At 50.0% G+C, this 25,408-nt stretch overlaps 1 protein-coding gene across 2 annotated transcripts; it reads left to right on the forward strand.

Annotated features, from left to right (window-relative positions):
• TMEM61 (transmembrane protein 61) lies at window positions 1–25,408 on the forward strand. 2 transcript variants are annotated; one of them, XM_082614454.1, is made up of 3 exons: window positions 1–347; window positions 19,643–19,981; window positions 24,973–25,408. In XM_082614454.1, coding segments are annotated over exons 1-3 (618 nt in total). In that variant the 5' UTR covers window positions 1–345; the 3' UTR covers window positions 25,250–25,408. The 2 variants fall into 2 exon arrangements, with proteins under 2 accessions (XP_082470580.1, XP_082470579.1); XM_082614453.1 differs by lacking the exon at window positions 1–347 and adding an exon at window positions 15,174–15,745 and having other exon boundaries at window positions 19,632–19,981.

A 25,408-nucleotide genomic window follows, 5' to 3' on the forward strand; every position in this document is an offset into this window, starting at 1 on the left:
TTAATTTTTTTTTTAGACAAGGTGATATATTTTTTTAACTTGTGAGATGGCAGCATTTATTTATTCACTTTTTTTTAATCAAATATTTTTTTGGATATTACACTGATTAATTTTTTTTTTTTTTTTTTTCTTTTTGCGGTATGCGGGCCTCTCACTGTTGTGGCCTCTCCCGTTGCGGAGCACAGGCTCCGGATGCGCAGGCCCAGCGGCCATGGCTCACGGGCCCAGCCGCTCCGCGGCATATGGGATCCTCCCAGACCGGGGCACGAACCCGTATCCCCTGCATCGGCAGGCGGACTCTCAACCACTGCGCCACCAGGGAGGCCCACACTGATTAATTTTTGAATGTTAAATAAACCTTGCAATTTGGAAATAAATCCAACTTGGTTGTGATATAATATTAAAAAACCCTCAGGTGCTGCCTTTTACTGGAGGTGGGAGGGGACATTTCCAGGAGCCTGAGGGGAAAGGCTGGTGGTGTGAGCAGGAGATTCCTGTGACCCCAAATCCTCAGAGCCCAATCAAGGGGCAGTGGAGAAGATCCCAGGCCACCGGAGGGCAGATAATCCTGGAGAATAGGGATCTCTGAGTGCACGACTGAGAATAGGAGGAAATGTTTAACAACATCACTGTGATTGGCCCCTGGGATCTTGGCAGCAATGTCTGAGTGACAGGAAGTGAGGTGCTGCTGGACCGGCAGACAAGGGACAGAAGAAGTGGAGAACAGAGTGAGTCCCAGGGACCAAGGGGGCAGTGTTGGGGAGATGACATTCAACTGAGGTGGCTCAGGGAGACACAAGGGCCCTGAGCAATTGCCTGGAGCACCAGCTGTGCTCAGTGCTCACCTTTAGGGTCTGCAAAGTGTGGGAGGTATAGGGGGTGAGGCTGGCTTTAAGAACCAGGACCAAGTGGACCGTTGTGTAATTTAAAATGTTTATCCTCTTGTGCTTGGTGTAGGCGTCCATCCATTCCTCCTCCAGTCATGCAGTTCACACGTACCAGATCTCAACTCTGCATGAAGCACTGTGCCAGGTATGGGTTGTAGGGTTGGAAAGTTCCTGTCTCTGAGGAACGTGGTCTGGTCATGGAAAAATAGAGAGATTAGCTGGTACTTTATTGGGAGCCCCAAAGAGGGCACTCATCTAATCTGGAAAGGCTTCCTCTGGAAAGTGATGCATTGGCTGGAACGGAAAGAGTGAGAAGGGCAAGGGGTGTGCCAGTGGAAGGAACAGCATTTGCAAAGGCTTAGCGGCAGAAGAGTATTCCGTTCCCTCTGATTATGGCTGAAGCACAGAGTTCAGGGGGAAGGGATGGAGGGTCTGTACAGGCATTGGTTTAGAGTGCCACCTGGTGGAGTGGAAAAGGTCAGGCTCTGAGTCAGACGGCTCTGAATCCTGTGTGGTCTTAGGTGGGTTACTTCACCTCTCTGAGCTATTTTTCTCTTCCATAACACAGAGGTAATAGTTCTTTGTTCTTGGGAAAAGTTTCATTAGGGATAATGAATAACTAAGAATTATTAATCAAAAAAATGAATACAAAATAACTAGCATATTGTCTGGCACGTAATAAGCATTGAAGAACAATTTATTTAATCAATTCCAAGAGGCATTTTCCCTCCAGATGTTCACATCTCTGATATGGGGAGTCATTGTAATGGTGTAATTGACAGCATCTCTTTCTTGGTGTCATATGATTGATGACTTCTTACTGTCAATAAAATATGGTAATTTTTCGGGCTGTCCAGAATGGAGGTTGGTAAACTTTTTCTGTAAAGGTCCAGAGAGTAAAGGTTTTAGGCTTTGTGGGCCATATGGTCTCTATCACAGCTACTCAACTCTGCCATCATAGTGCTATGGACAATATGTTAATGAATGATGATGGTTGTGTCCAATAACGCATTATTTATGGACACTGGCTTTTGAATTTCATATAATTTTCATCTGTCACAAAATATTACCCCCTTTTGATTTACAAATGTAGATCAAACCATTTACAAATGTAAAAACTATTCTTAGTTCCCAGGCTGTACAAACACAAGAGGTGGGCTGGATTGGCCCCATGGCACCCAGACCATTAATAGATGGTCAAGAATTGCTTTTTATCAATGTCTGTGCTTTATGCTTCTGTTACTATCTGGAAAGTTTCCAGATTTTTTCAACCCTTACTAGAAATTATTTGTAATGATGCTTGGGGCTATCTAGAGGCAATCTGGAAACTCAGCTTGGGTAGACTGGATTCAGGAATGTTTTCCTGGAGGAGATGACCCATGAGCTGGGTTTTGCAGGGTGAGTTGAAAGTGTGGTGTGGGGATGGGGGCTACCAACTAAAATGTGAAGCACCCTGTACATGTGAGGAGCCAGGCATGGCTAACAATAGGTTCTGGGGCAAGCAGGCAAAGCGGAGAGGTGAGACTAGATCACGCCAGGCCTTGGACACCAGGCAAAGGGCTTTATTCCGATGCAGAAGTTCTTAATTCGAGGCTCATAAATTGTGCTTCAGAAGGTCTACGATTCTCTTGAAATTGCATGCAAAACTTTGCAAGGATGTTTATTTTTCTAGGGATGTCTGTGCCTTTGATCAAATTCTCAAAGGTGCGTGTGAGCCCAACTTAAAAATAAGATGAACACTAAAATGAATGATGAGCCATTTGCAGTAGACACTGTCAGTCAGGAGACTACCTGCCTGGCTGTTTTCCCACCTCTAGGTATACACAGGGATGGGCCCTTCGTGGGCATTTCTTTGCTACATGGCCCCACTGCCTAGCCACAGTTGACTGATCCAGGGGTGGGCACCTCACTCAACTGATAGTCCCTGAGATTTTTTATTCTTTTATTATTTATTTATTTATTTATTTGCTGCACTGGGTCTTTGCTGTTGCGCGCCGGCTTTTTCTAGCTGCAGCAAGCAGGGGCTACTCTTCATTGTGGTGCGTGGGCTTATCGCAGTGGCTTCTCTTGCTGTGGAGCACGTGCTCTAGGTGCGCAGGCTTCAGTAGTTGTGGCTCGCGGGCTCTAGAGCTCAGGCTCAGCAGTTTGGGCGCACAGGCTTATTTGCTCTGCAGCATGTGGGATCTTCCCAGACCAGGGATCGATCCCGTGTCCCCTGCATTGGCAGGTGGATTCTTAACAACTGTACCACCAGGGAAGTCCCCTGGGATATTTTAAACCTAGACCCAAAGGTGGTAGCTTGTGTTGGTGGTAACAGAGGATAAGGCTCGGGAGTGGCAGGTGACCATGTGGCCCGTCCCGTGGAGGAAATTAGCATGATCAGAGAATGAAACCAACATACCAGGAAAAGCAGAAATACAAAACCTCAAGTGAGAATTTCACTGGTATGTGAGTCAAGGCACCTTGACCTCCATTCCTGCCCTTTTCACGGTTACTTGAGATGGCCCACTGCCCTAACATTAAATTGATTCTTTGTTTTTTGATTCTTTTAAAAAAATCTATTTATTCATTTATTTGGCTGTGCAGGGTCTTAGTTGCGGTAGGCAGGATCTTTAGTTGCAGCATGCGGATTCTTTTTAGTTGGGGCATGCAGGCTCTTAGTTGCAGCATGCGGGATCTAGTTCCCTAACCAGGGATTGAACCCAGGCCCCCTGCATTGGTAGTGTAGAGTCCTAACTGTTGGACCACCAGGAAACCCCTAAGTTGATTCTTGCCTAACTTTAATCACATTGAGTTTCTGACAAACTAAAGAATCTCAAGCAGAGGAGGATGGCATGATCAGAATAGAGTTCAGAGTGGAAACTCTAGCTGCCACGAGGGGCATGAACTGGACAGAGGAGCCAGGGCCAGCGGGGAGGCTGATGCAGGGTCTTGGGGAGAGATGAGGAGGCCTGGGGTAGAGCTAGCAGTCTCAGTGTGGGGAGGAGAGGGATGAGGATGAAACGTATATATTTCCAAGGCAGAATCAGCAGACATGGTTACTGATGAGATGCAAAGGGTGAAGGAGGAGAGGGAATGAGGATGGGCACTGGGACCTCAAGAGGATGCTCAGGTTATGACCACGTGGTGTTGGAAATCCAGGGCAGGGGATCTGGGGCTTAGAGGGGAGGTCCTAGGCTGCATATGGAGATTTATCTGCTTAGAAGTATTGGGTAGGCCAAAAGGTGCCTTCAGTTCTTTAAGTAAAAATAAAAGACACATTTTTCATTTTCACCAAGAACTTTATTGAACAACATATTCACCCTTTTGTTCCACTACCTTCTGCCATTTTCCAGGCAACTTCATAATTCCATCTTCCCAAAACTTTTTATCTTTTTGAGCAAAGAACTGTTCCAGGTGCCTTTTACAGTCTTCCAGGAAATTGAAATTTTTTCCATTAAGAGAATTTTGTAAAGACAGAAATAAATAGAAATCCAAAGGTGCATTGTCTGGTGAATATGGTGGATGAATCAAAACTTCCCAGCCAAGCTGTAACAGTTTTTGTCTAGTCATCAAAGAAATATGCGGTCTTGCGTTATCCTGATGGAAGATTATGCGTTTTATGTTGACTAATTCTGGACGCTTTTCGTCGAGTGCTGCTTTCAGTTGGTCTAACTGGGAGCAGAACTTGCTGGAATGAATCGTTTGGTTTTCCGGAAGGAGCTCATAATAGAGGACTCCCTTCCAATCCCACCATATACACAACATCACCTTCTTTGGATGAAGACCGGCCTTTGGTGTGGTTGGTGCTGGTTCATTTCGCTTGCCCCACGGTCTCTTCCGTTCCACATTATTGTACAGTATCCACTTTTCACAGCCCATCACAATTTGTTTTAAAAATGGAACATTTTCATTACGTTTAAGTAGAGAATCGCATGTGAAAATATGGTCAAGAAGGGTTTTTTCGCTTAACTTACGTGGAACCCAAACATCAAAGCGATTAACATAACCAAGCTGGTGCAAATGATTTTCAACGCTTGATTTGGATATTTTGAGTATGTCGGCTATCTCCCGCGTGGTATAACATTGATTTTTCTCAATTAATGTCTCAATTTGATTGTTATCAACTTCAACTGGTTTACCCAACCGTGGAGTATCATCCAGCAAGAAATCTCCAGCACGAAACTTCGCAAACCACTTTTGACAATGCTCGATCAGTCACAGCCCCTTCTCCATACACTGCACAAATCTTTTTTTGCATTTCAGTTGCATTTTTACGTTTCTTGAAATAATAAAGCATAGCATGCTGAAAATGTTGCTTTTTTTCTTCCATCTTCAATATGAAAATGGCTACACAAAAATTCACCAATTTTGATAAGTCTTTTTTTTTAATGTACACTGATATGACAGCTGTCACATACAATCTAACAAAATTGTTTTGAATGAAGTTAAAGACAACTAAGTGCTACTAGAGCCTTCTTACTGAAAAAAACCTAATGCACCTTTTGGCTCACCCAGTAGTAACTGAAGCCATGGCAGTGAACCAGGTTGTCTAGGACAACGCAGAAAGGGTCAAAGCATGCTGTGCTCAATCCAGTGTGGTCAGAGGACATCTGGTCACCAAAGGGGGTGAGGGTCACAGACCCCTGCCCAGGGCTTGTTGGGGGTGGCGCCGGGCCGTATAGTCCTTCTCCAGGGTGGCGGTGCCCTCCTGTGCAGGTAGTGGAGAAGAGGAAGCCAGGGCACACTGGGCGAAGAAGCACAGGACTAGGCAGGTAGTGATCGGTGCTTGCTGGGAAGAGAAGGGAGCTACAGGGGACATGGGATTAGTGGGGGTGGAAAAAGAGGGCCAAAGGAGAGATCAAAGGTAACATTCCCCAAAGGGGATGGCGAAGAGGAGGAGCAGGGCCCGGTGTGCAGGGCCATGTGTGGGTGGAACGAACAGGGACTGAGTGTAGGACAGGTTGTGATTCCATTCTGGTTAATTCGGCCCTCTGAATTTCTCCATCTATGAAGCAGGAATAATGATTACTTTCTTTGCAGAACAGTTGTGGGAATTACAAATAACCAGTAAAGTTCAGGTATCTCTTGCCATCTGAACTCTCATTATCTGAATGAGATAATCATGATGATGACTCGCAAAACCATTACCCAACATTTACAGCCCTAAATGAATATCTGCCTAATGACTTGGCCTCTGCACCGGAGAGAGCATTTAAGTCATGGGCGAGCCCCAGTGAGATTATGTGGTTGCACCGACGTCCTGCTTCAGTCTTTTCTCCATGGAGCACACCCCTTTAGTGCCTTGTACAAATGTGCTAGGCATTATTGCTAGCATCTTCCTCACATTTTCAGTGAAAATACCTTCTAGAAAATGGAAAAGCCTGGGACGAAAGTGGGTGAGCCTAAGTGGTTGCCTTCATTAGCAGAAAGAGCACAGGGACGATGGGTGTTGAGAACAGGGGCACATAAATGGGACGAGCTTGGCCATGACCCTGTGCTCCTCAGCCATGCCTGTGTCAGGCGGGCAAAGTGATTAGGATTACAGGTGTGTGGTCATGACACGAGCAGATGTATCACATTTAAAAATTCAGCAAAGAGAGCATGGTCCCCAGAGCTATATAACTGCAAGCCAAGGAAAAGCAAGCAGATGTCCACTTTGATTTATCTCAACGATTCATCTATGGCTTCAGATATTGGGTCACAGCCATTCACTTCCTGAGCCAGAAGTGTCAAGAAGAGAACAGCGTCCACTGTTCCTTGGCTGTGAACACACACTGACCTCAGGCAACCTCACCCACCACTTACAGCCGTCAACTCCCCCTCTCACCCTGCACCTCACTCAGGTAACTCTCCTATCAATTAGTGTGATTATTCAAATTGGCTTACTTATTTACTCTATTATGCTAAATGGTTCTTGTATTGGAATCATTTTAATATATCATTTCCTTATAATTTACATTACAGTACATGTTCATTGAAAGAAACAAAAATGTGTACCCAATACTTTACAGTATCATTGTGTGTTAAGAACATCCAATACTTCATGTTAAACAGAGATTATATACTTCATGTTATGTAGAAATCCTTAGTGATTTGTTAAATAGATGTCTGAGAGTGTTTTAGTGATATTCAGAAAATTAATTGGGCTTTTTAGGTGGGCTCTGAACACAATATTAATTTTCCTATTTAAAATAATGGAATATAAGCTCCTGCTTGCCAAGTTTTCTCCAGCTGTCAGGGGACCCACAGTGATTAAGGGGCCTTCAATTGTTTCAAAGAACAATCTGGAAGCTTCCAGAGTGATGAGAGGAGACGAACACATCCAGGAGTTGTTAGCTAAATGATTTAAGGGACCTGGTCCCAGAGTTCCAGGATGTCAAGGGCAGGGAGGGAGGGGCCCTGGGAGAGCAGGTAAGCCACCCTCTCCATCTGACCTAAGGGGAAACAGTGACCCAGCCTGGGAAGGGACCAGTCCAGGGTGGCAAGATGAACTGATGACTAAGTGAAGCCAGATCTCCTGCCTCCACTGTCAGTGCTTTTTCCGCCTCCCCTAGTCCAAAACGTATCTGGTCCAATCTCTTCAATTACTGATGTGGAAATTCCTCAAAGAGAGGAATGACTTGGCTAGGGTCACTCTGCAGGCTAATAACAGATTTGGAGTAAAATCAGAGCATTCAGGCCCGTCAGCAGCCTTAGCTACTGTCAAGGGCAACCGCTCATTGAACTGTTGATAAACCAGACCCAGAAAGGGTAGTGAGTGATTGCTTTGCTGCAGCTGGTGTCCTTGTTTGGGTGAATTCACTGAGCACTGATCACGGGAGACAGAGCATCTTAGGAGGGAAGTGGTGATTTGGTTGGAACGGGCTGAGGGGGAGGTTCTTATGGGACATCAGGCATTGGTTGCGTGGGGCTGGGTTGGCACAGGAGGTAGGAGTTGAGGCAGGAAATGGGGCACTTCAGAAATCCTGGGCTAGGGCTTCCCTGGTGGCGCAGGGGTTAAGAATCTACCTGCCAATGCAGGGGACACGGGTTCAAGCCCTGGTCTGGGAAGATCCCACATGCTGTGGAGCAGCTAAGCCCGTGCACTACAACTACTGAACCTGCGCTCTAGAGCCCACTAGCCACAACTAATGAGCCCGCATGATGCAACTACTGAGCCCACGCGCCACAACTACTGAAGCCTGCGCGCCTATAGCCCGTGCTCTGCAGCAAGTGAAGACACTGCAGTGAGAAGCCCATGTGCCACAATTACTGAGCCTGCGCTCTAAGAGCCCACGAGCCACAATTACTGAGCCCACGCACCACAACTACTGAGCCTGCGCTCTAGAGCCCATGAGCCACAACTACTGAGCCCGTGTGACACAACTACTGAGCCCACATGCCACAACTACTGAGCCCGTGCTTAGAGCCTGTGCTCTGCAATAAGAGAAGCCACCACAATGAAAAGCCTGTGCACTGCAACGAAGAGTAGCCCCTGCTCGCCGCAACTAGAGAAAGCCCACGTGCAGCAACAAAGACCCAACGCAACCAATAAATAAATAAATAAATAAATAAATAAATAAATAAATTTTATAAAAATAAATAAATAAAACAGTATGATCTTTATTAAAAGAGAAAAAAAGAAGAAAAAGAAATCCTGGGCTAGAGGGAGATGATTCCAGAAGAGCCTCTATATACCTGCAAAGAAAGCGCTGACTCTATGAACAGAGTCTAGGATTTGTATTAGACTTGGCATGGAATTAGTGAGTCCAATTCAGAGGAGGAAGGAGGAGAAGAAGAAAGAGAATTAAGCCTCGGAATAGAGTCCCAGAGCCAGAAAGGACTCCCGACTTTTTATAGGTAGGGCAACGGAGGCTGAGAGGGGACAGAGACTTGGCCAAGGCCACAAGTCACAGTCAGGACCCAAACCAGCCCCTCCTGTCTGTGAGGGCAGCTCTCTTCTCTCACGCCCCACCTCAGCCCATTGAGAATCATTCTCCCCACTGACAGGAGGGCTTGCTGTGTCTTTCTCGGGATCTCTGGGAACAGCTGGCTCTTTCCCAGAATCTGCATCCTTTTATGTGCCTGTTCCCAGAGGTCACCCCTGGAGTCAAGGCTGCTGCCAGCCCTGCATCCACAGAACTTTGTTTCAGTTCCCAGACAAGATTTCCTCCCCTGACTGGCGAGCATCTTCCCCATGCTCCAGGGCTGCTGGCCCAGTCTCAGCCCGCCCAGAACAGAGGCCCCAGAAGAGCCCAGGCCATCTCACTTGGGCAGAAAATACCCTCCAAGGAAGCTGAGGCCTTGAGGTTCTAATCCTTTTCTTACCCACAGACAGCAGTTTCCTTTTTTAGAACAAGAACTCAGACGACGCAGCTCCTTGCCTCTCCATGAATGGACTATCTCCCAGGCACAGAATTCCAAGAACCCAGGGGGCCACCAGCGAAAGTTGACTGCAGGGAGAGAGCACGTCCCTTGTAGGGTGGCTTGAACCGGCTCCCAGAGTCTGACAACTTATCCTGGCACCAAGTCTGGAATCTTGAAAATCTCCCACAACCCCACTCACCCGCCTTCAAATCATCTACACTTATTCATTCTGCCCTTCATTTAACAAGTGTGTATTGAGCACCTACTATGTGTCTAGCCTCTTTGAGGCACTGGAACTTTTTGGACATATCAGATAAAACCGACAAAGATCCCTATCCACCCTATCCAAGAAATCCATATCTTAAGAGGGGAATGGTTAAAAGAGACCTCTGTACTATTTTATATATTTATCCAGAGGCAGGAGATAGAGAGCTTTGGTGCTGGATGGACCTGAGTTTAAACCTGCTCTCTTCTCTGATCTTGGTTGGCTGTTTTAACTTCTCTGAGCCTCAGTTTCCTCAATACTGAAGTGGAGATAAAAATTCCTACTTTATCCTCAGTTGACTAAATATTGTTACCATATGACCCAGCAAGTTGGCTCCTAGGTTGTACACCCGAGGGAAATGAAAACATATGTCCACACAAAAACTTGTACACGAATGTTCACAGCAGCAGTATTCATAATATCTAAAAAGGAGAAACAACTCAAATGCCCATCAGCTGATGAATAGGTAAACAAAATGTGCTATATCCATACAATGGAACATTATTTGGCAATAAACAGGGATGAAGTACTGCTACGTGCTACAACATGGATGAACCTTGAAAACAGTATGCAAGTGAAAGAAGCCAGACACAAAAGACTACATGTTATATGTTTCCATTCATATGAAATATCCAGAATGGGCAAATAGATCAGTCGTTGCCTAAGACTGGGGGAAATGGAGGAGTTAAGAGTATAATGGTTAAGGGGTGCAGGGTTTCTTTCTATTTTTTTTTTAAAGAGAGAGAGAGAGAGAGAATTTTTTTAATTAATTAATTTTATTTTTGGCTGCATTGGGTCTTCGTTGCTGTGCATGGGTTTTCTCTAGTTGTGGTGAGCAGGGGCTACTCTTTTTTGTGGTGCACAGGCTCCTCATTGCTGTGGCTTCTCTTGTTGCGGAGCACGGGCTCTAGGTGCACAGGCTTCAGTAGTTGTGGTGTGCAGGTTCAGTAGTTGTGATGCACGAGCTCAGTTGCTCTGCGGCATGTGGGATCTTCCTGGACCAGGGCTCGAACCCATGTCCACTGCATTGGCAGGCGGATTCTTTTTTTTTTTTTTTTTTTTTTTTTTTTTGCGGTACACGGGCCTCTCACTCTTGCGGCCTCTCCCGTTGCGGAGCACAGGCTCCGGACGCGCAGGCTCAGCGGCCATGGCTCCCGGGCCCAGCCGCTCCACGGCATGCGGGATCCTCCCGGACCGGGGCACGAACCCGCATCCCCTGCATTGGCAGGCGGACTCTCAACCACTGCGCCACCAGGGAAGCCCCGGCAGGCGGATTCTTAACCACTGTGCCACCAGGGAAGTCCTGGTACAGGGTTTCTTTTGGGGGAATGAAAATGTTCTAAAATTGATTATGGTGATGGATGCACAACTCTGTGAATATACTAAAAGCCACTGAATTGTACACTTTAAATGGGTGAGTGTTATGGTACATGAATTGTATCTCAATAAAGCTACTAAAAAATTCCTACCATGTAGGGCTCTTGGAGGACTAAATGACCTAAGTATACAATGTACCTAACACAGCATCTTGTATTTGGTAGATAGTTAATGGATGCCAGCTTTTAGTCTGTTGATAATCCTTAATAGGCTTGTTTATACAAAAGCTTAAAAATATGTCCTTTGTCAACACAAGAATGCCGTAACCTTTGGTAACCAGTGTTGTGCCTTGAGCAGGTGGTCCTTCCCTACCCCCAGTCCCAGTCCCTTCTTTGCCTGTTGAAATCCTACCTGTATCCCAGCTCAGCTTAAATGCCACCTCTGCCACACCTCTGTGTCGGTCCACCTAGAAATCCTGGGGCATTCAAAGGCAAGCTTTTGCCACAGTCTGGCTTGTTTCCTAATTCTTTGTGAACACTGCCTCTCCATGTGTCCTGCCCTCTGTGTCCAGCACCTGGCACGGAGGACGTGATCCTGTAATGAGAAGGTTTATAGCCCACGTGCTCTGTCTCCCTGGCATAGAACCTGTCATGGGCAGAATTCTCCCATGGCCCTCATAAGTTTTGCCCTCTGGTTACATGGCAAGGAGAATTTCATGGATGTAATTAAGGTTACTAATCAGCTGACCTTAAGATAGAGAGATGGGTGGGCCTAACCTAATCACAGGAACCCTATAAAAGCAGAGTTTTCTTCCACTGGTAGCAGAAAAGGCAGAGAAATTCAAAGCGGCCTCTGAGAGCTGAGAGCAGTCCCCTCCAGGGGGAAAATGGGCCTTAGTCCTACAATCACGAGGACCAGGATTCTGCCAACAACCTGTGCCTACAATCACAAGGACCAGGATTCTGCATGGGAGCAGGAATCTTGCTCAGAGCTGCCAGATAAGAGACCAGCCCAGCTCACACCTTGACTTGAGTTTGGCCTTGTGAAGCCCTAAGCTGAGAATTCAGTTGAACCTACCTTGACTTCTGACCTACAGATAATAAACAGGTGTTATTTTAAATTGCTATGTTTGTGGTAATTTGTTATGCAGCAATAGAAAACAAATATAGCATCTGTCTGTGGAGGGACATTTTATCCCCATTTTCTAAGTGAGGAGGCCCAGAGAGGTGCCATCACTTTCCCAGGATTGCACAGCACACTAGTGGTAGGGCTGAGCCGGAGGCTACAGTAGGGGCTGGTGAATATTATCTGTAAAGGTCCAGACAATTAATACTTTAGGCTTTAGGGGTCATATGGCTTCTGCACTTACGGAAATGTTTTTCTCCCTTTAAGGGTTGGAGACTGGTGTTTATCTGTGAAGGGGGACATTCTGATTTCTTTTAACTTATAGATAGTTTCTGCAATGTCCAGCTATTTCTTTTTATTGGAAAAGAGGTAGGGAAGGCAGTGATTTTACTTTTGTTAGCGTGCCCAGGGCTCTGATGGATGAATCTGTAAAGTCCTGTGGGAGCTTGGGAGAGGGACCAGATAATTCTTCTTTGGGACACTGAGGAGACATCACCCAGAGAAGGTGACCTGTGATCTGTCTTAAGGGACGTGTAGGGGCTCACCAGGTGAAGCTGGTAAAAGGGAGGGCCTTTGTAGCAAAGGTGTGGTATTGTGCTTAGGACACAGTGGACAGTAGTTCAGGAGTGGCACGGGAGGAGGGCAGGCAATGAAGCTGGTGTCGTTATTCTGAGGGCAGCGGGAAGCACTGAAAAGTTTAGGCAGGTGAGGGACTTACTGGGATGCTGCTTTGGAAGCTCAAGCTGGTGCCTGATGATGGGCAGAGAGCCTGAAGTCAGAGAGGCCAGCAAGAGGTGGGTAGCAGCAGCCCAGGTTGTAACTGAGGAAGGGCCAGTGTGGCAAAAAAGGAAAAGTACATGTGGGTGTGGAAGATTCAGATGGATGTGGATTTCAGCACTTACTCTGCCACTCCCCACTCCCAGCCCCCTACTTATCAGCTGTGTGACCCTGAGAAGGTATCAATATTTCTCTCTCAGCCTTGATGAATTGACTGGAGTGACAGTTAAATGGGAAAAGCACTGACTGGTGATGTCCAGTAAGTGGGTGCAAGTGGTAGTCCCCTCCCCCACACCTGGAGGCAAAGGCTGGTGACCGATTTTCTGCTCTGAGTTGCCCAGTGTTGCCGGGGAAAGCCTGAGGCTGATTGTTCAGAAAGGACCTGCAAGTATTCCCAAGCCTGCATGGTCCCCACAGTGCCTGGGCATCATGGCAGACTTCGGGGGCTGGGACCAGAGCCCTCAAAAGTGGGGAAGAGGAAGATGGAGCCAGAAGAACTGGACCAGATCCTCAGGTTCGAATCAACACCCGGTCCCAGTCTCCTCTGATCCTGGCCCTGCTGGGTCTGGCTGGGCCCTGCACCAAGTCACATCTGGTCCCTGCCCTCAGGGTGGTCCCCATCAACTAGGGGAGATTCACAAACTGAACCATCGTGTAATGCAAGAGCATACCCAGGCCAGCCCCTCATGGATAAGGTCTTACTAAATTATGAGGCCCTCACAGCTACCCTGGGAAGGAGGTACCATTGTCTCCATTTTATAGCTAAGGAAACAGCAGCTTAAAGAGAAGGACGTGACCAGAATCTTCCAGCCTGGAAGTGGCTGAGTCAGGACAGAAGTTACAACCAGGCCACCACCTCCAGGGCGTGAGTGTCCAGCCTGGGCCAGGGGACTCGGGTTCCAGCAGGGTCAGGTGTGTGCCCAGGCCCTGATCTCAACCTTATCAGCCTGTGACCTGTGACCCTGGGGAAGGAGAGTCTGGATCAGTGAGGGGCCCACACCGGCATGGATGCCTGCCCCTGGAGAAATGGGTGGAGCTGACAGCTTCACGGCCTCCAGATGCTCACTCATATCCCCCCTGAGCAGGCCCACAAGGGCACCGAGAAGGCTGCTTGTCCCCACCTCCAGATTAAGCAGAGCAAAGCTGAAGGAGGTCCTGGTTTGAGGTCTACCTGATCCCTATCTCAGCTCAGCCACTTGTGAGTTCTTTAGATTTGCACAGGCCTTTGCCCCTCTCTGAGCCTCAGTTTTCTGTCTGTAAAATGGGAACGCTTACATAGACCACACACACAGTGAAGATGAAATGAGATAACATGTAAAAGGACCTCACCGGTCAGAGGAGTCAGCGCTTAGAGAATGCTAAAACTCTCAGGTGGCATATTTCCTCAGAGACAAGGAGTTTAAAAATTGGGGACCTGGGCCCTGACGCTGACCTGCTCTGTGACTCTGAGACAGTGGTTTCCCCTCACTGAGCTTCAGATATCCACTGGACAGGCTGCTCTGACCTCCCGTGTCCCTGGGCTGGGAGGGGAGTTGGTCGCCACTGGCTCGGAGAATCCTTGGCCATGGCTGAGGGGAATCCGCCCAGTCCCCTGGCTTGTTGGAGCAGCAGGAAGAAACATAAACAAAACCCAGACCCCAGCTGGTCCGGAACCACCTCCCTTTGACCCACATGGAATTGTCGAGGTTTTACCTGCCTGTGACTGTGCCCAGCCTTTGCACATGCTGCTCCTTCAGCCTGGATGCGGCCACCCATTCCTACCTTCTACAACAGGTGTCGTCCCAGAGAAGACTTCACACAAGCACACACGCTGACCCTTCTCCAGGCTCCTAAATCACGTGTCCATAAAATCTGCCTCCTGCCTGCACTTGTGAAAGGGCTGAGCTCTATTAACCTGCTCAGCTTAACTCATTCAATCCCTGAAGACCTATGAGTTGGGGTCCTCAGCCCTCCTTTGACACAGGAGGGAGTAGTTTCAGAGAGGTTAAGGTCACACAGGGAGGCCCTGCTCTCAAGCCCTCCTCTCCTGGCCTCTCACTGCCTGGGTCAGTGACTTCACTCGTTTAGAGGCTGGGGAAGCACTTAAATGCCTTCTGTTACTTCGGAGAATGCCTTCCTCCTAGGGATGTGAGAGCCTGGAGGGCCGGGGAGGGCTTGCTGTCCGATTGACTGCTGTGAGAAGAAAAAGCCAGTTGTCAAGGACTCTGCGGTAAACAGTCAAGTAACTTTCCCTCCTTGGGCCTCAGTTTCCCTTCCTGTAAAATGGGAGTGAGGAGGCCTGGGCTTCACAGCCCTCTCAGACGGAGCGCCGATGGCTCTCAGAAGAGTTCGTGTCCGGTTCCCAAGCCCGCCCCCGTGGAGTAGTGGGGGCGGGATGGCCCCAAGGACTGCGGGTTCCCGACAATTCCAGGGAGGTTCCGGTTAAGAGCTCCCCCCGCGCTGGGAAACCCCGACCTCCGCCAGCCCAGATCGCACTGTCGCTTTAAGGTCGGGCGCGGCACCTGGAACCGCCCGGAGCCGCGCCACCCTGGAGTCTCCGCAGGCCCGGCGGCCGCGAGGACGCAGATCCGAGGAAAGGTGGGGCCGGCAGCGCCCTGAGCCCGAGCCCAGGATCCCGGCCGCCAAGCCCGAAGCGTGGGCGGGAGCCAGGGGGTGATCATCACCGGAGTCGAAGGCAAAGCCGGACTCCACGCGCCGCTCGGCGCCCCAGCCCGGTGGCTGAGCCCCTGCGCGGTGAGGCGGGCTCTGCATCGCTCCCACCGGGTCGGGGCGGCGATCGGACGGGACGGACGGCGGCGGACGAGACGCCCTGGACCAGACCCGGAGCCGGACCGTAGCGCTTCTGTGGGCTCGGAGAGCTGGGCAGGGGGACGGTCGCTGGGCCGCCCCTAACGCCGGGCGCCCCCTGCAGACCTGAGAGACCGCCCTTCCCAGGTTCTCTCTGCCCACGGGCGCGACAGCCATCATGCCTTCACCTCCGCTCGGCTCGCCAGGCTCCCCGCTCCGGGACCACGCCTGACCCTGCAGCGCGATGGCTACACGCAAGGTGGGTATAAGCTTCCTTCTCTCCCCGCCCTTGGGAGCATCTCGGCTCCTCCTAATCCAGCCCCCCCGGGACCCCTTCCCTTCACCTTGACCTCAGTGACTTGGTGAGCAGAGTCTGGACACCCAAGTCTCCTCCTAACTGTGTTCTAACTTGTTGAGTGGCCTTGGACCATGGCGCTCAGAGCCTCAGTTTACCCGGGGTTACACGAAGATGGTTTGGAACACTTCTTGTTCAGATGGTTTAGTTCTTTACAGAAAACTGGCACCTAAAGTTCCCCTGTTGGGAGCAGGGATAGTACGATATTATTTGTGCCCATTTTACAAAGGAGGGAACTGAGGCATGGAGACTCTAGGTAACTTACCCAGTGTCAGAGCCAGGGTCCATCCTCTCTGTCAAGCTGTGGCACTGTTTGCCATCTTGCCATCTCATCTTCACAGCTTGCTCCCCCCTGGGAGGCAGGAATTTGAGCTCAGAGATGTTGGGCCGCCTGATCAAGGTCCCAGAGCTAACAGAGTGGCTATAGTCAGAGGCTGTGATAACTCTGGCTGGTGGCAGCAGCAGAAGGCTTCTGGGAGGAGGTGTATTTGGCATGGGTCTTGAAGGGGTGTGTGAAATGAGGGCTCCCCAAGAGCAGCAGGTGTAGGGGACCCCAGGAGTTTGGGTGCATGAGTGGGGGGAAGGGAGCTGGAAGGAGGGGCCAGCCTGGCAGCCTGACTGAGTGCCAGATTGGGGGTGGGACTTCTCTGGGATTAGAGACGTTTCCTCCCTGCCCAGGGCTGGGGTTATGCCCTCCAGAGCAGGGAGCCCTTTCTTCCTCCCCCATCAGGGTGCAGGGTACACTACTGTGAAGGGTGAGTAAACTGCCTGAAGACCACGTCTCTGAAACGGGCCAGGGGAATCTAGGGCAGGACACCCTTCCCATAAGCCATCAGAGCCCCGATCTGTAAAAATAATGAAGACCACCTCACAACAGAATCATCCAGTGGACGTTGACACCTTCCATCTCCCCGGGGGTGGTAGGTCATTGTGTGCTCTGCCTGCCCATGGTGTATCCACGTGGAGGGAGGGAGACTCACGCAGAAGGAGATGACACAGCACCCAGTGAGAACATGCTAAGGGGAATTCCAAGGGCTTGTCTGAGGTCTGGGAGCATTTGAATCAGGAGCATTTTAGAAGGTGGGGTCTGCCTGAGCTGAAGATTTACAAATGCATCTATTCACGGCATGATTTCAACTTTATATACTGAAAAATACAGATGGATCTAGCTATGCACACACAGGGATTTGATTCAGACTAGACCTGGTTCAAATTTGGCACTGACCTTGGACAAGCTGTCACCCTCGAAGCTCCAGTGTCCTCAGGACATAATACTCTTGTAGGATTAAGATGGCGGGTACCTGTAAAGTGCTTGATGTGGTTCCCAGCGCCTGTAAATGCCCAGTACACATCTGCTGCCGCCATCATCAGCTATGCAGGCCAAGGGAGGACTGGAAATGAAGCATTCACTTGCACATCATGCCCATCTCTGTGGGGCAGCATTAATGATGATTTGTATTTTGCATTTTTATTCCCTTCTGTGGTTTCCTCCTTTTCTCCATAATGAGGAACTATTGCTTTTATAGAAATTTAAAAGCATCATAAGTTACCTTACTCAGGAGTGAGTTCTGCAAGGGTTGAGACACACAGCTGTATACAGCTTTGGGCAAAGTCCCTCACCTTTCTGGGCTCAGTCTCCTCATTTGCAAAACAGGAATTTCTTTCCCTGCCCTGACCATCCACCTCAGTTCTGGTGAGTCAGATGAGGTTCCAGGTATGAAGTGGAACTGTCAAGTGCACTAATATACAGGCAAAGTTTTACCGTTATAGATTTGCTGTTTTGTTTTTTTTTTCCCCCAAGCTGATTTCTCCAGCTTTTCCTTCTGACAGCCTCTCCTCGCTGTCTGACTTTGGAAAGAGTGTAGTCAGGTTCTTTTTCTCTTCCCCAGAAAATGCCTTGAGCTGGAGACAGGAGGCCTTGCCCCATAGACAAATTCACAGCAAGAGAATTGAAGATAATTTACAAGTGGCATTTTTCTAAATGCTTCTGGTGGCCTGGAGGCTCAGAAAGATTGGGGTCCACTCCTCGAGCATTACATGTTTACATTCTCTCTTTCTCTCCCACATGCATACACACACACACACACACACACACACGTTTTTAAACACATCTGGGAACATGCCCTTTTGCAATCTAAAGTCTCACCTACTAGATCTTGAACTGCCATACTCCCCAGCTCCCCGAGGAGTGTGCCTTTGAATGGCTGCACAGCAGGGCATCATTTGATGCACCACATTAGGCTGGGAAAGTCCCCATTTGTAAGGCTGACGACTGAAGTCTTCCTAAGGTCTGTGAGTTCCCCAGCCCCCTCCTTCACTGGCTCAACTTTTGGAAGAGGAGAGGGGCCCTCTGTAAGTTCTGCTAGCAGCCTGTTAGAGAGCCTGCCCTTTGTACAGGTGAGGAGACAGGCCTGGAGCAGTTGAGAGGCTTACCCCAGGACACGGCTGGTGAGCTGTAATGTGGGGACTAAAACCAGGCTCCAAGGCTGGGTGCTGTAGCAGCTGGAATCTTGTGTTCCCTCCCCTCTCCCCCGCCCCTCCCAACTGCGAGAGGGGCTTTTCACACAACAAGGTTTATTCAGCAACACTGTTTCTCATTTAGGAGAATTTCTTCAACAAATGTTTATAGAGCAGCTACTATGTGCTAGGCACTGGGGGATATAGCAGTGAACAGGGCCTATACAGACCCTGCCCCCAGGAAGCTTCCTGTCTGGTGAGGACAATAAGCAAAGGAGAAACCAAACAGGCAGGATAAAAGCTTGGTCCAAGAAGGCCCAGGGGACTCCAAGTTTAAAGTGTCCCCAGCGAAGGCTTCTCAGGTGAGGGCCAAGCTGAACTGGGAGGAGAGATACGAGCAAGTTACCAGGCAGAGGGAACAGTTTGTACAGCAGCCTAGAGGTTGGCTTTGGGGACAGCCCCTTCCTGTCTGTATAATCTGGAGCCAGGGTTCCTCCCAGTTATTTTTTTTCCCCTGGGCATTTTGTCTTTGCCTCATTGAGATAACACTGTGTACATAATTTGGCAAACTAAGTTGAAAAAGGTCAGATATCATAAGCATTTACCCCGTTGTTAAACATTTGTGCTGAGCTTTTTAAAAAATGAGTCATGAATATTCCATCTAGAGTTTATGCCATGGTTTATCACCCTTTCCCTATAGTTGGACATTTAGGCTCTTTCCAAATTACAACCATTAAAAATAAGGCCATGGTGAACATCTTTTTGCACAAAGTTTTGCTTTGTGTCATGAATTTCAACTTCAGGCTTCTCAATGCCCCTTTCCCACTAGCTCCTTTACCCAGCCCCAGTTTCAATGTCTTCCTCTGTCAAATGGAGATAAGAGCATTGACCTTTCGAGACTGTGACCAGGGTGAAGTGAGGCAAGGCGTAACCAGCAAGCCTCTCTCCTGGCAGGCCTGGCGGACCCCACAGCGTTCACTCTTCTCCCTCCCAGCCTGCAGTGGGGAGTCTCATACACACCAGGCTGATGAGGCCTCTGAGTCTGGGGGGAGTCCTGGAGTGAACCCAGCCACACTTACTGAGCTCCTACCAGGTCCCAGGTGTGGTGCTAGGAACTTGAGACACATTATTTGTGGCCTTCAAAACAACACCTGCAAAGTTGGGAGCATCATCTCCATTTCACAGATGAGGAAACTAAGGCACAGAGAAGTCAAATGACCTCTCTGAGTTTACACAGTGACCTCAGGCAGCGGAGGACTAAAACCCAGTCTCTGGTACCCAGCAGGCCTCTCACGGGGCCTGTTTCCTCTTCTCTCTCCTTCTCGGTGTCCAGACGTGTGACAGGGGCCGTGTGGCCTCCACCCTGTGCTACTGCATGACGGTCAGCGGCATGGTGGTACTGGTGGCCGGGACACTCTGCTTCGCCTGGTGGAGTGAAGAAGATGCAGGTGCCCAGCCCAGCCAGGCGGCTCTGCCCACAGGACGCCCTGAGCCTGAGGCCCCCGGTCCACTGTTCAGGTCGGTCAGCTTCTTCTGCTGCGGTGCAGGTGGCCTGCTGCTGCTCTTCAGCCTGCTGTGGTCTGTCAAGGCCAGCACCAAGGGGCCGCCTCGATGGGACTCATATCACCTCTCCAGAGACCTGTACTACCTCACTGTGGAGCCCTTGGAGAAGGAGAGCTACAGGTTAGCAGGGCTGGGTGGAGGCCACAGGTGGGGCACTGTCACATCATCATGCATTTGCTCAGCAAACTTTCATGGGGTTTCTCCTCTGGACCAGGCCTTGCCTATGCCCTGGGGTCTTGGAGGCTGATCAGCACTCCTGGAAGAGTTTAAAGTCCCTCGACAGAGGCAGACTTTGACAAATCAGAGTAGTTAAAGCTGTGAAAGAGGACAGACATGGTTCTGTGGGGACATGGAGAAATCCAGGAAGGCTTCTTGGAGGAGGTGGCAGCAGAGCTCAGCATACAATAGTAGCAAATGCCTGTATAGTACTTAAATGAGATGATGTATATGAAGAACTCAGCCCAGAGCCTGGCACACAGTAGGTGCATAACAAATGTCAACTTTTCCTCAAGTAGATAAGGTGGAGAGAAGCATTTTAGGTAAGGAGAATAGCATGTGCAAAGGCCCAGGGGTGAGGTGGGGAATGGAGACAAAACCTTGCATTTGGACAATATTTCTCATCTTTTTTTTCATTATCATTCCCTCTAAGGAGACTTTTTAGGCATTTTTTTCTTCATCCTCCCCCATGAAATGTTAATACCACAGATATACTACATAGTTGGTCTGTATGTATATTTGTGCTTTATATGTAAACACAGTATCAGCAAGAGTCCAAGAACCAACTTTTGCCCTATTGAGAATGCATGTATCTTACATGCTCTTATGTACTTACACATTCACCAAGTATCAGCTGGGCAGGCATATCTGGGGCCTGCATACATCTTCCCCAGTCTAACCTACCTGCAAGGTAAGAATTACTGTTGTCTTTTACAGAAAAAGACGGTGAGGGTTATACAGCTAGAAAGTAGCAGAGCCTGCTGGCTGTGAAGTGTGCATTCCCCCACACCACTCTGTAAGCACTGGATTTGCATGTACTAAGGGCTAAGCCATATATTTGGCAACTGGCCTCGGACCTGGGCACCCTTCTTCCCTTGGTTAGCGGGAAAAATGCATTCTGAGTTAAAGAAAGTAACAGATTAGTCCCTGCTACTGGCCTGTGACTCCTTGAGGTCACAGACAATAAAGTATTCAACCGAAGCCCCTTAGTCCAATGGTCAGGCCTTAATTTGACTATTAGAGGGAAGGGCAAGGCCCTGGGGACTCTTCTCAGTTGAGAAACCTGTGTCTCAGAGAGACCAGTGACCTACCTGGTCACACAGTCAGTTAATGGTCAGTTGGAACCAGACTAGGCCTCGGGGTGATCTGGACTGGAGCCTGGCCCTCCCCGCCCAGCCTGGCCTGAGCACAGAAGGTAGGTGTTGTCTGTAGACACAGCCGTGTTGACCCAACAGGGTCCGGGACATAGCTGCATCTGTCAGGTGGGGCCACTTGGCCTTCATTCCCATCCGGGCCAGGGAGGAACCTACCCAGGAGGCTGTGGGGTGCTCATGGCCCATCAGGTTCAGAGACCAGGTCTTAGATTCAGAGCTGGGGTGGCTGGATGTTGGAGAGGCTGCTTCTGCTAATGGCTCTTTCTTGTCCCTGGGGCTGAGCCACCCTGGCCTTCCTGCTGAGAGCCCAGCATCTGGGCCCCATGGGGAGGCCACTCAGCTGTCCCTGCCCCCAGGGGCCTTGCTCTCTGCAGGTAACTCTAGGTTAGAGAGAAAGGCCTTCTAGGCTGATGCCTTGGGCAGGTCCATTTCTCTCTTGGGGCCTCAGTTTCCTCATTTATTCACCTACTTATTCTTTCCTGCATTTCACCAACATTTACTGAGTACCTAACTACGCAGGGCACTGACAATGCAGCAGCAGTGGATGAAACAAACAAAACCTCTCCTCTCAGGGGCTCCCATCTTAAGTGTGAGCCCTAAATGAGGTGCCTGGATGGGAGGCCTCCTGGGACACCCCGCCCCCCCGACGCCTCAGTGAGTACAGCAGAAAAAGCGTGGGTCTAGTTAGACACGAGGCTTTCAGTGTCTGCTTTTTCTTTTCGAAGCTCTGTATGCTTGAGCCTGTTACTTAGATTCTCTGAGCCATGTCTAGTTCTTCCCCTGTCAATCCTGGAATTTTCCCTAGGATTGCTGTTAGGCTCAGATGAGATGATAGATGGGGAGGTGTATTCACTGCAAAGTTTGCTGTTCTTCCCGCACTTTCATTTTATGATGTACTCTCATGCCTCCTGATCTGAGCCTCACTGCTTATGAGGCAGTGTAAGGATTAGATCCATTTTGAAGATGAGAAAGCTGAGGTGTGGAGAGATTAGGGGTCAGGGTTGGGTGAGGCGTGATGGGTGGAGTTGGCTTGGGTTTTGCAAGCAGGCAGAGCTGGGGCTTTGCTGCTTCGTTGGAGTGTGGCCTCCACTCACCTGTGCAATGGCTGAGGGCTGCTACCCCCAGGCTTGTCATGAATGTGAAATAAGATTAGAGAGCTTGAGTGTTGGGCATACAGTGTTTCATCCCTGGTCCCTGTCCCCTTTCCCTACTGTGTTTGCTTGACTCAGCTGAATAGTGGAGGAGCTGGTGCCAGGCTCAGATCTCACGTCCCCACCAGGCTCCAGAGAGTGGGGTGAACCCCAGCCTCGGTGGAGCTTTCTGTGCATAGGGACCACAGTGGCCAGCCCGCCCCACACAGCTGCAGGGGGCCACATCCAGAAGATACCACAAATGGGCCTGCCCCTGAAGTGTGCAATATGGTCACCCTGAACTTCATGTTCCCCAAGTTTCCAGCCTTCTGGACCATGACTCTGGCAACCTGGGGCTGGGTGGGCCCAGCTGGCTAGATGAGGTGGCATGAGGGATACTGCACCTCTGCCCTCGAAGCAAACTTCCTGCTGTGGTCTGATCTCACCTGCCAGCTGTGCCGTGCCCTGCCGGCTGTTGCCTGCTGGAGCGGCCCCAGGCATACCCAAAACCTGACTCATGTGTCTGGGGCTTGGAGAAGTAGAGAGCAGCAGGGCCGTGGCTGGGAGGTGAGCAGGGCAGGAGATGTGGGGTTCTGGAAGTCTAATCACCCATATTTTCCTGAGCGTTGTCAAAGCATTTTCCATTTTGCCCTCTCCCTGAATCTACAAAATAGGAATTGTTATCCTCATTTTATAGATGAGGAGAAAGAGGCTCAGAGAGGCTGTGAACATAGCCTAGGTCACACAGCAATTGAACCTAGTTTGCCTGCCTCCAGGAGCAATATTCTTTGCCTGCCCTCACCTCAAAGGACGCTGGGAGACAGAGGCGGGTGAGACCCCTTATCTGATTTCTCAGCTGCAGGGCTCCTGGGCTCCAGAGGAGGAGGATCTGTGAGAGAAGTTTGCAAAAGCACTGGAAGGGGAGCCCAGCTTGGACTTTTGGCTGGTGCCCTCCATCATACTGGCACACAGCCTGCTCCATGACCTTGGTCACATGGTCCCAGTGGGCTGCTCTTAGGGCTGTGGTGGGCGTGGGCTGAGAAGATACATTGCCCATAGAAGGGCCATGTCCACAGGGGTGATGGGTGCTCACCTGAGGGGCAGCAAATTCCTGGCACAGCTGCCCCATCACCACTGGAGTGAAGACCCCTCCTGCCATCGGTCTTCCCCTGTCTAGACAGACTGGTATAGATTGAACTAATTTGCTGCTGGCTCCAAACTGATGGCCTTGGGCAAGTGACAGCCTCTCTGAGCCTGTGTGGCTCCTGCTAGCAGAAGATCTGTGATAACTTTTGTTACCTACACCCCTGCCTCATGGAGCCTTTTGAGATTTTGTTACCAGCTCCCATTTATGGAGCATGTGCTAAGTGTCCCTGTATTACCTCATTTAATCTTCACACAGTCCTGTGAGGTAGATGCCCTTATTGTCCCCATTTACAGATCTCGAAACTGGGGCCTAGGTTAATAGAGTTACTGACCCATGATCTCCCACCGAGAATGTGGCTGAGCAGGGAGGTGAACCAGCCAGTGCTGACTCATAGCCAGCCCTCGAGCCACCTGGGGTGGGAGGGGACTTCCAAGGTCACCTAGTCAACCTCCGTATCTGGCAGTATCTTCCCAAAGCAGAAGCAGTCCAGACAGAGGATCAGTGAACCTCCCACCCCCAAGGTCCCGGGAGGGGAAGGAGCCCTGACTCCCCAGAGGTGACCCCCCAGGGCCCTGGGAGGACCGAGGCTCAGCCTCATTCCCATCAGCACTGGTGTGGCTAGGATGCAAGTGACCTGTTCTTGGAATCTAGTGGGCAGAGCCTGGTCAGAGGAGCCTCAGAGGATCTGGTCTCTACCTCAAGTCCCTCCAGGGTGGTTCATTTGGGGGAGGTGGGGGAAAGTCACAGGAAAACCAAGCTCTTTAGAGATAGATAGGGTTGACTGGGTAGATAATGAGCTCTCTGTCTCTGGAGGTATGCAAGTAGAGGTAATCACTTGGTGGACTTACCATATCAGGCCCTCAAGCATCCAGATGGCCAGGGGAATTCAGGTCTCACATCCTGCCCTGAGCATCCACAACTCCAGATTTTGTAAGGGAGATGATTACAGTAAGCTGGAAGTCTTTCTCCCCATCGATCATCCCTCAGTCTTTCAACAAACATCCCCAAGCATCAATCCCTGGACACCCAAAGTCAGTCCCTGCCCTAGGGGACAACCAACTGGGGTCAAGAGTGACAGAAGGGAGAGCACTGTGGGGACCCAGAGGAGGGAGTGGGAGATTTGCTAGGGGAGGTCAGGAGAGCTCCCCAGAGGAGACTCAAAGGACAAGTGGGGATTGACCAGCAGGGAAAGGGTGAGAGAGGTGGGAAGGACTTTCCCTGCAGAGAGAACTGAGGAGACAGAGGGTGTGGTGAGCCCATGTGGGGAACCAACTGTATGGAGAACTAACTATAGCACAGGGAGGGTGCAGTTGGGGGAGCTGAGGTTGGCAGGGGCCGGCTGATGTCAAGCTTCAGCTGTGTCTGTGGGGCCCTGGGGAGCCTACAGCCTTCCTCGCTCTCTTCCTGGCGTGCAGTAGGGTTTTGCCCCACCCCCTGCTCACAGCCTCTCTTCTGTCCCTGTAGGATCCCAGAGGTGGTTGCCATCCCCACTTACGAGGAGGCCGTGCACTGCCGACTGGCTGAGGGGCCCCTGACACCACCTGCATACCCCGTGGAGGGAGACCCGGAGCGCAGTGCCTCGGGGGATGCCCTGCTTGGGACCCAGCCCCCCTTGCCTCCACCCAGCTACGAGAGCCTCATCCTCGCTGACGGTGGCATCTCTGGAGAGACAACACCTGGGGCTGCATGCTCCTGCCCAGGCCCAGTTCAGACTGCAGGGGAGGAAGTTAAAGGCTTCTAGCAGTCCTGGAAGCCAGAAACAAATGATGGGCTTCTTCTAGCGTCTAGTACAGTGCCTGGTACACAGCAGGCACTCAACAAATGTTTGTTGCTGAATGCTGTTTTATTTTTCTATTGCCGTGTAAAAAATGGCTTGAAATAAATCCATTTCATTATCTGT

The sequence above is a fragment of the Mesoplodon mirus genome, assembly GCF_964341445.2.
Source record: "Mesoplodon mirus genome assembly, chromosome: 3".
Lineage (NCBI taxonomy): Eukaryota > Metazoa > Chordata > Mammalia > Artiodactyla > Ziphiidae > Mesoplodon > Mesoplodon mirus.